This window comes from Nerophis ophidion, linkage group LG12 (assembly GCF_033978795.1).
Source record: "Nerophis ophidion isolate RoL-2023_Sa linkage group LG12, RoL_Noph_v1.0, whole genome shotgun sequence".
NCBI classification, from domain to species: domain Eukaryota; kingdom Metazoa; phylum Chordata; class Actinopteri; order Syngnathiformes; family Syngnathidae; genus Nerophis; species Nerophis ophidion.
The window spans coordinates 29,733,544-29,743,858 of record NC_084622.1 but is presented as its reverse complement, the minus strand read 5'-3'; the positions used below and the strand labels follow the sequence as shown (position 1 = coordinate 29,743,858).

At 44.4% G+C, this 10,315-nt stretch overlaps 1 protein-coding gene across 4 annotated transcripts in view; it reads left to right on the top strand.

The window, feature by feature from the left end:
* The first annotated feature begins 528 nt into the window (after nucleotides 1-528).
* LOC133563275 (long-chain fatty acid transport protein 2-like) overlaps nucleotides 529-10,315 on the top strand; it is a 35,975-nt gene continuing 26,188 nt past the window's right edge. The window contains exon 1 of one of the 4 annotated variants that reach the window (XM_061917318.1): nucleotides 529-1,213. In XM_061917318.1, coding sequence (XP_061773302.1) covers nucleotides 736-1,213 — 478 coding nt within the window. In that variant the 5' untranslated portion in view covers nucleotides 529-735. The remainder of the gene's footprint in view (nucleotides 1,214-10,315) is intronic. The other 3 variants (XM_061917317.1, XM_061917316.1, XM_061917315.1) reach the window with 3 other exon arrangements.

The following is a 10,315-nucleotide window of genomic DNA, read 5'->3' as shown; positions in this document are numbered from 1 at the left end:
CTCTCTCTCTCTCTCTCTCTCTCTCTGGCGGAAGCGGCAGGCTCAAACAACCAGGTATTACAAGAAAACATTGATTTTTTGTTCCGCTGTTTTATTTTTTTTTGTTTGTTTGTTTTTTTTACATCTCTGAGAGGAATTTATGAATGTTGTTTAAAGAAGAAAAAAAAAGAAGAAAAAAAACACGCACAGGCAGAGGGCACTTTTTAAGTCGAGGCAACAAAAGGGCAGGGGCTCAAGCACCCATAGGGCCCTATGTGTGCACGTGCCTGCTAACCAGTGTGTGTGTGTGTGTGTGTGTGTGTGTGTGTGTGTGTGTGTGTGTGTGCAGCCTTCCTCCATAAATCAGCAGACAAACAAGCCTCAGTGTGGACGTGACGCCCTCCTCGCTGCTGTGGTGATGTATGCACATGAATGTGGTGTATTCGTTACACAACATTGTAATGGAGTTCAACTAATGACACACTTAATATTAATATTCCTTATCAAACAATTGCTTGTTGGATTTGTTATGTCAGAAAATAATTGACATTTTTGCAGCAGTGCAAGGAGTGGATGTGAGCAGTGAGGATGGAGAAAGTGACACAGTGGGCGCAGGACAATCCCCGCGTGGGCGTGGAAAAGTGATCCGGCAACTCGCAAACACGCGGAATGTAGGAGGGATCGCGCCACGGTGAACTTTGTCACAAATCCCGCAGACGTTTGGAGCCACTTGGCGAGTGACCCGGCGGCGTGACGATGCTCGTGTGGCTGACTGCTGCGGGCGGCCTGCTGCTGCTGTGCGGCCCCATCCTCACCTGCCTCTGCCCCTACCTGCTGGAGGACTGCGTCTACATGCTGCGCTGCCTCCGCCTGGCCGTCACGCTGCTCCGGTACAAGACGAGGAAACCTCTGCACAGCATCGTGGACGGATTCCTGGACGCCGTCCGGAAACACCCCGCCAAGACCTTCCTGCACTTCGAGGGCCACGCGTGGACGTACCGTGACGTGGAGCGGCGCAGCAACAAGGTGGCCCGCGCGCTGCAGGAGGCGGCGCGGCTGAAGGAAGGCCAAGCTGCCGCGCTCTTTCTGAACAACGAGCCTAACCTGGTATGGACCTGGCTGGGACTCGCTAAACTGGGCTGTCCGGTTGCTCTGCTCAACTTTAACATCCGATCCATGTCCCTGCTGCACTGCTTCTCCTGCTGCGGGGCCAAAGTGCTCATCACCTCTGCAGGTGAGACACACCTGAGCTCGGCAAACTCTTTTTTTTTTTTTTTACCAAGTCAATCACTTGGCATTGCAAGTTCCACCATTATGGCCAACTGCAGCACAAAGTAGCACAGTAGGCCTTAATATTCATCAAAACAAGGCAGGGGTTTCTTTTGCCAAGTATAGTCATTCTTTTTGGCCACTGTAAAAATGACACACAGTTTGAACAGTAACACTGTCCCAATACGGAAAACCATTGCATCTAATAGAGCAGTGTTTTTCAACCACTGTGCCGCGACACTGAGATACAGTCTGGTGTGCCGTTGGAGATTATGTATTATCACCTATTTGGGTTCAAATATTTTTTGCAAAGCAGTAATGATGTGTTGTTGAGCAGGGGTGTCAAACTCAAATACAGAGTGGGCCAAAATTTAAAACTGAACAAAGCCGCGGGCCAAATTTGAACAACTTAACCTTTTAATAGGGATCCAAACAAGTTTTGCATTGAATATTGAACAAGCAAGGCTTATATAACTTTATAGTGACATGCAAAATCGAGTTTTCTTGGTAGCGGGGTTGTATATTGTAGCGTCCCGGAAGAGTTAGTGCTGCAAGGGCTTCTGGGTATTTGTTCTGTTGTGTTTATGTTGTGTTACGTATGTTCTCCCGAAATGTGTTTGTCATTCTTGTTTGGTGTGGGTTCACAGTGTGGTGTTAAAGTGTTTATACGGCCACCCTCAGTGTGACTTGTATGGCTGTTGACCAAGTATGCCTTGCATCCACTTGTGTGTGTGTAGAAGCCGCATATATTACGTGATTGGGCCGGCACGCTGTTTGTATGGAGGAAAAGTGGACGTGACGACAGGTTGTAGAGGATGCTAAAAGCAGTACCTTTAAGGCACGCCCCCAATATTGTTGTCCGGGTGGAAATTCGGGAGAATGGTTGCCCTGAGAGATTTTCGGGGTGGGGGCACTGAAATTCGTGATTCTCCTGGAAAGATTGTGAGAGTTGGCAAGTATGAGAATTAGCGTTGAATGCGGTGAAACAGCGGCACCGCCACTGTATAATACCGGCGGGCCAGCTCTAATGTTGATTTATTATTGCCTCAAGGGCCAAATGAAATTACACGGCGGGCCAAATATGGCCCGCGGGCCAGAGTTTGACACCCATGTTGTTGAGTGTCGTGCTGTAGAGAGCTCGGCAGTGACCGTGTAATACTATTCCATATCAGTAGGTTGCAGCCGGTAGCTAATTGCTTTGAAGATGTCAGGAACAGCGGGAGGCAGGGTGCAGGTAAAAAGGTGTTTAATGCTTAAACCAAAAATAAACAAAATACGAGTGCCCCTTAAGAAAAGGCATTGAAGCTTAGGGAAGGCTATGCAGAACGAAACTAAAACTGAACTGGCTACGAAGTAAACAAAAATTTAATGCTGGACGACAGCAAAGACTTACTTTGGAGCAAAGGCGGCGTCCACAATGTACATCCGAACATGACATGACAATCGACAATGTCTCCACAAAGAAGGATAAATGCGACTGAAATATTCTTGATTGCTAAAACTAAGTAGATGCGGGAAATATCGCTCAAAGGAAGACATGAAACTGCTCCAGGAAAACACCAAAAAAGGAGAAAAAAGCCAGCAAAATATGAGCCAAGACAAGAACTAAAACACTACACAAAGGAAAACTCTAAATAAGTCAGGGCGTGATGTGACAGGGGGTCACAGTACACCTACTTTGAGACAAGACCTATATTGTGTGGTTATGGTTTAAAGTCATATCCAACAATTGCGACAACGTTTTACTGTCAACTGAGATTTGTAAATTAATAATTTCTGCTGGTGGTGTGCCTCCGCATTTTTTCAACGCAAAAAATGTGCCTTGGCTCAAAAACGGTTGAAAAACACTGTCATAGAGAATGTTTCATTTGCACCCCTGGTGGGGAAATCTATCAAAATTAGGGTGGTTCCAAAAAGGATGGATTTTTCAAATGGACTGTGTGTCGCTTTTAAATATGCCCCCCCTCTGGTCAACATATAAAATAACAAGTGAGTGTAAAAAAAAAGAAGTGCCCTTCCTCCCCTGGCCAACAGATGTAATAACAAGTGTGTGTAAGAAATTGAAATGCACCCACATAGGCCAAAATTAATTGAAAAAATAAATAAATAAATCTATATATATTTATAGATAGATAGATAGATAGAGAGAGACACACACCGTAATAATACTATAATGGCCATTAACAGTTAACTGGGTTACCCAAGGTGCAGCACAGGGGCCATCTGTGGTCCGTGACTCGTTTGTCATCGCCCTTAAGGACATTACAAAAAATAGAAATCTCATTTGTACCCCTGGTGGTGAAATTTATCAAAATTAGGGTGGTCCCAAAAAAGAGGGATTTTTCAAATTGACTGTGTGTCGCTTTTCAAAGTCCTCTTCCTTCTAGTCAACATATGAAATAACAAGTTTGTGTAAACATTTGAAGTGCTCTCCCTCTGGCCAACATATGAAATAACAATAGTAACAATAATAATAATAATAATGGATTACATTTATATCGTGCTTTTCTATTGTTAGATACTCAAAGCGCTCACAGAGAAGTGGGAACCCATCATTCATTCACACCTGGTGGTGGTAAGCTACATTTGTAGCCACAGCTGCCCTGGGGTAGACTGACACTGACACACTTTTATAACAAGTGTTATAAAATGATAAATAGATAAATAATAATAGTAAAAAGTATATATGTATGTATATATGTATATGTGTGTATTTATATATATATATATGTGTGTGTATGTATGTATGTGTGTATATTATACTGTGTATATATATATATATATATATATATATATATATATATATATGTATGTATGTATGTATGTGTACATACATATATACATATATATATTCGATACCAAACGGCCTGGGCTACTGGGTGTGAAGTTGGAGAAGATGCAGGTGGAGGCCCCCTTGGTGTCCTGGGTTGTAGATTACCTGACTGACAGACCACAGTATATGCGACTGCAGGACTGTGTGTCTGACAGGCTGGTCAGCAACACCGGGGCCCCGCAGGGCACAGTCCTCACCCCCTTCCTCTTCACCATTTACACCACCGATTTCCACTGTCAATCAGAGTCCTGCCACCTCCAGAAGTTTTTTGATGACTCTGCAATAGTGGGGTGTATTGAGGATGGTGATGATAAGGAATACAGGACACTGGTGGAGGACTTTGTCACCTGATGTGGAAAGAACCCCCTCCAGCTCAATGTGACGAAGACACATTGAGTATAAAACATCCTGTAATTTGATTTTGATATTTTTTTCATCTTGATGGATTGAAAATTAACATGTGAACATTATCACATAATGTATTAAAAAAGTAGAAAATAACGATAAATAAAGATAGAATACTAATAACTGCTACATGCCAGTGTAAAAAAAACAACAACAACAACAACATTATGATTTGTACATTTTCAGAATGTGTTTGTTCTATTTTTAAACAAAGAAAACAAGTGAAGTTGTCTTTATTTTTAAGTTATCATGCCCTAATTTTACCAGTCTGGTCCACTTGGGAGTAGATTTTTCTCCATGTGGCCCCCGATGTAAAATGAGTTTGACACCCCAGCACCAGATGGAACCTGCCCACTACTAGTACCAGAGTCTTGTATAAATAAAGTATGGCCAACTGGGCTTTAGGCGACCTCCTCAATGATTGGTCAAAAGGCACTCAGGCGACTACAGGGAGCCATGACTGCTACTGACTTTGAGCTGATGCTATGTTTGCGTCCTTGTTAGATTACAGCGTCGTGTGCAAGGTAAACACACGACACAACATCAGTGTTTTGTTCCGCGGAGAATGCAAATAAGCTTATATAAATAACAGACTGTTTTTGAATCTCAATAAAACTGAAATAATGCAATTTGGTAACAGCGGAAGAGAAAGTCAAACACAAATCCAAAAAGAAGGAGAAGATATTGACAGGGTAAAACAGACCTGGGCAAATTACGGCCAGCAGGCCACATGCGGTCCGTTAAGATTTTCAATTCGGCCCGCCGAATGTTCTATATAATTTTTTTTAGACCTTTACCATCAAAGCTGTCGCCACCATTATGATGTGCAGTGCTGTTTTTAAATGACCTTAAGTCTTCAACTATAGAAAGTATTTCAATGGTCTATATCTGCGCTTTTGGGTGTTATAGGAGTTATTATTGAAATCTACGTCACAGCAATTCAGACGAGGAACAAAGCAGAGTGGGCGGGGTTTGTTTTCAGAGCAGCCAGCCCGAAACGCATGTGCCAGAATGTGGAAGCAGATTTTTACAAGATAATATATCATATTGTAGGTCTCTATCACACCTTGCATTCATATGTTGCTGTCTGTTACATTTTTTGCTTGGTCTGAGAAGTAAAAGAGGAGCGACGTTCATATGTTGTTAATATTCAGTGTTTTATTGTTCATAGTTCATATTGTAAATAGATAGATAGATAGTACTTTATTGATTCCCTCAGGAAAATGTAAATTCCAGTAGCATTGTACAGCAGGGGTTCTCATCCTTCTTTCAGTGATGTACCCCCTGTGAACATTTTTTTTAATTCAAGTACCCCCTAATCAGAGCGAAGCATTTTTGGTTGAAAAAAAGAGATAAAGAAGTAAAATACAGCACTATGTCATCAGTTTCTGATTTATTAAATTGTATAACCGTGCAAAATATTGCTCATTTGTAGTGGTCTTTCTTGAACTGTTTGGAAAAAAAGATATACAAATAACTTAAAACTTGTTGAAAAATAAACAAGTGATTCAATTATAAATAAAGATTTCTACACATAGAAGTAATCATCAACTTAAAGTGCCCTCTTTGGGGATTGTAATAGAGATCCATCTGGATTCATGAACTTAATTCTAAACATTTCTTCACAAAAAAAGACATCTTTAACATCAATATTTATGGAACATGTCCACAAAAAATCACAGTTTATGAACTTACTTTCATATTTTGTTGAAGTATTGTTCAATAAATATATTCATAAAGGATTTTTTAATTGTTGCTGTTTATAGAATATTTAAAAAAAATCTCACGCACCCCTCGGCATACCTTCAAGTACCCCCAGGGAACGCGTACCCCCGTTTGAGAACCACTGTTGTACAGGGTTGAGATATAATTTAAAAAGTAAATATATCCCACTTTCTTTATTTTAATGTACATTTTAGGTGTCCCATTCAGTAAAAAAACGTAAACATTTTTTTTTTTTGAGGTGGTCAGTCATAGCATATTTAGAACTCTATCGGATATTGTGACTTTTGGTATTAGTGTTCCTGAAAAAAGGGACCGAAACACAGGTACTGTACAGCAGATGTGCATATATCCTTCATACACATACACATTGGTCCCCCATACACATTTGTTTCTGTCAATCTGGCCGCCGAGTCTATATATTTGCCCAGCTCTGGTGTCAGAGAAACACAGTTTTGGGTGTAATAATAAATTATTAATTGAACCGGAATACTCTTTTAAAAATATACAACACAATGGCAAGAAATATGTCAATAATGAATAAAGCTAAATATGTTCTGGACCAAAAATCACTGCATATTCTCTACTGCTCGCTAGTGTTATAATATATGAGGTATTGTGTAGAAATATGGGGAAATAACTACAAAAGTACTCTTATTTACTTTGCAAATTACAAAAAAGAAAGAGCCGTTAGAATAATACATAATGTTGGCTATCGAAAACAGTTGAACCCTTTGTTTATTGAATCAGAATTTTTAATTACTAATACCCGGTGCATTTGCAAATAGTTAATATTTTGTACAAAACCCAAAACCAGTGAAGATGTCACGTTGTTTAATTTGTAAATAAAAACAGGATACAATAATTTGCAAATCCTTTTCAACTTATATTCAGTCGAATAGACTACAAAGACAATATATTTAATGTTCAAACAGGGAAACATATTTTTTTGCAAATAATCCTTAGCTTTGAATTTAATGGCAGCAACACATTGCAAAAAAGTTGGCACAGGGGCATTTTTACCACTGTGTTACATGGCCTTTCCTTTTAACAACACTCAGTAAACGTTTGGGAATTGAGGAGACCAATTTTTTAAGCTTTGTTCTGGGTATAAAAGCAGATATGCTCAGTCATTCACAAACAAGGATGGGGTGAGGGTCACCACTTTGTGAACAAATACATGAGCAAATTGTCGAACAGTTTAAGAACAACATTTCTCAACGAGCTATTGCTAGGAATTTAGGGATTTCACCTTCTAAGGTCCGTAATATCATTTAAAGGTTCAGATAATCTGGAGAAATCACTGCACGTAAGCGATGATGTTATGTACCTTCGATCTCTCAAGCGGTACTGCATCAAAAAGCGACAAGTGTGCAAAGGATATCCCCACATGGGCTCAGGAACCATCCATCCATCCATCATCTTCCGCTTATCCGAGGTCGGGTCGCGGGGGCAACAACCTAAGCAGGGAAACCCAGACTTCCCTCTCCCCAGCCACTTCGTCTAGCTCTTCCCAGGGGATCCCGAGGCGTTCCCAGGCCAGCCGGGAGACATAGTCTTCCCAACGTCTCCTGGGTCTTCCCCGTGGCCTCCTACCGGCCACCCTAGGGAGGTGTTCGGGTGGCATCCTGACCAGATGCCCAAACCACCTCATCTGGCTCCTCTCGATGTGAAGGAACAGCGGCTTTACTTTGAGCTCCTCCCGGATGGCAGAGCTTCTCACCCTATCTCTAAGGGAGAGCCCCGCCACACGGCGGAGGAAACTCATTTCGGCCGCTTGTACCCGTGATCTTATCCTTTCGGTCATGACCCAAAGCTCATGACCATAGGTGAGGATGGGAACGTAGATCGACCGGTAAATTGAAAGCTTTGCCTTCCGGCTCAGCTCCTTCTTCACCACAACGGATCGGTACAACGTCCGCATTACTGAAGACGCCGCACCGATCCGCCTGTCGATCCCACGATCCACTCTTCCCTCACTCGTGAACAAGACTCCTAGGTACTTGAACTCCTCCACTTGGGCCAGGGTCTCCTCCCCAACCCGGAGATGGCATTCCACCCTTTTCCGGGCGAGAACCATGGACTCGGACTTGGAGGTGCTGATTCTCATTCCGGTCGCTTCACACTCGGCTGCTAACCGATCCAGCGAGAGCTGAAGATCCCGGTCAGATGAAGCCATCAGGACCACATCATCTGCAAAAAGCAGAGACCTAATCCTGCGGTCACCAAACCGGAACCCCTCAATGCCTTGACTGCACCTAGAAATTCTGTCCATAAAAGTTATGAACAGAATCGGTGACAAAGGACAGCCTTGGCGGAGTCCAACCCTCACTGGAAATGTGTTCGACTTACTGCCGGCAATGCGGACCAAGCTTTGGCACTGATCGTACAGGGAGCGGACCGCCACAATAAGACAGTCCGATACCCCATACTCTCTGAGCACTCCCCACAGGACTTCCTGAGGGACATGGTTGAATGCTTTCTCCAATTCCACAAAGCACATGTAGACTGGTTGGGCAAACTCCCATGCACCCTCAAAACCTTGCGGCCACAGCTCCGATCTTCCGCCTCGACAATAGAGGTGCGGAACATGGTCCACTCGGACTCAATGTCCAGCACCTCCCTCGTGACATGTTCAAAGTTCTTCCGGAGGTGGGAATTGAAACTTTGTCTGACAGGAGACTCTGCCAGACGTTCCCAGCAGACCCTCACAATGCGTTTGGGCCTGCCAGGTCTGTCCGGCATCCTCCCCCACCATCGCAGCCAACTCCCCACCAGGTGGTGATCGGTAGAAAGCTCCGAGTGTCCAAAACATAAGGCCGCAAATCCGATTACACAACTACAAAGTCGATCATGGAACTGCGGCCTAGGGTGTCCTGGTGCCAAGTGCACATATGGACACCCTTATGTTTGAACATGGTGTTTGTTATGGACAAACTGTGACGAGCACAAAAGTCCAATAACAAAACACCACTCGGGTTCAGATCCGGGCGGCCATTCTTCCCAATCACGCCTCTCCAGGTTTCACTGTCGTTGCCAACGTGAGCGTTGAATTCTCCCAGTAGGACAAGGGAATCACCCGGGGGAGCACTTTCCAGTACTCCCTCGAGTGTTCCCAAAAAGGGTGGGTACTCTGAACTGCTGTTTGGTGCGTAAGCACAAACAACAGTCAGGACCCGTCCCCCCACCCGAAGGCGGAGGGAGGCTACCCTTTCGTCCACTGGGTTGAACTCCAACGTACAGGCTTTGAGCCGGGGCGAAACAAGAATTGCCACCCCAGCCCGTCGCCTCTCACTGCCGGCAACGCCAGAGTGGAAGAGGGTCCAATCCCTCTTGAGAGAAGTGGTTCCAGAGCCCTTGCTGTGCGTCGAAGTGAGTCCGACTATATCCAGCCGGAATTTCTCAACTTCGCGCACTAGCTCAGGCTCTTTCCCCCCCAGCGACGTGACGTTCCACGTCCCAAGAGCTAGCTTCTGTAGCTGAGGATCGGACCGCCAAGTGCCCTGCCTTCGGCTGCCGCCCAGCTCACAATGCACCCGACCTCTATGGCCCCTGCTATGGGTGGTGAGCCCATTGGAGGGGTGACCCACGTTGCCTCTTCGGGCTGTGCCCAGCCGGGCCCCATGGGAACAGGCTTGGCCACCAGGCGCTCGCCATCGTACCCCAACTCCGGGCCTGGCTCCAGAGGGGGGCCCCGCTGACCCGCGTCCGGGCGAGGGAAACCTGGGTCCATGCTTTTTCTTCTTCATAAAGGTCTTTGAGCTGCTCTTTGTCTGATCCCTCACCTAGAACCTGTTTGCCTTGGGAGACCCTACCAGGGGGCTTTATGCCCCCGGACAACATAGCTCCTAGGATCATTGGGACACGCAAACTCCTCTACCACAATAAGGTTGCAGCTCAGAGAGGAGGGGCTCAGGAACACTTCAGAAAACCACTGTCAGTAACTACAGTTCGTCGCTACATCTGTAAGTGCAAGTTAAAACTCTACTATGCAAAACCAAAGCCATTTATCAACCACACCCAGAAACGCTGCTGGCTTGGCTGGGCCCAAGCTCATCTAAGATGGATTGATGCAAAGTGGAAAAGTGTCTGTGGTATGACGAGTTC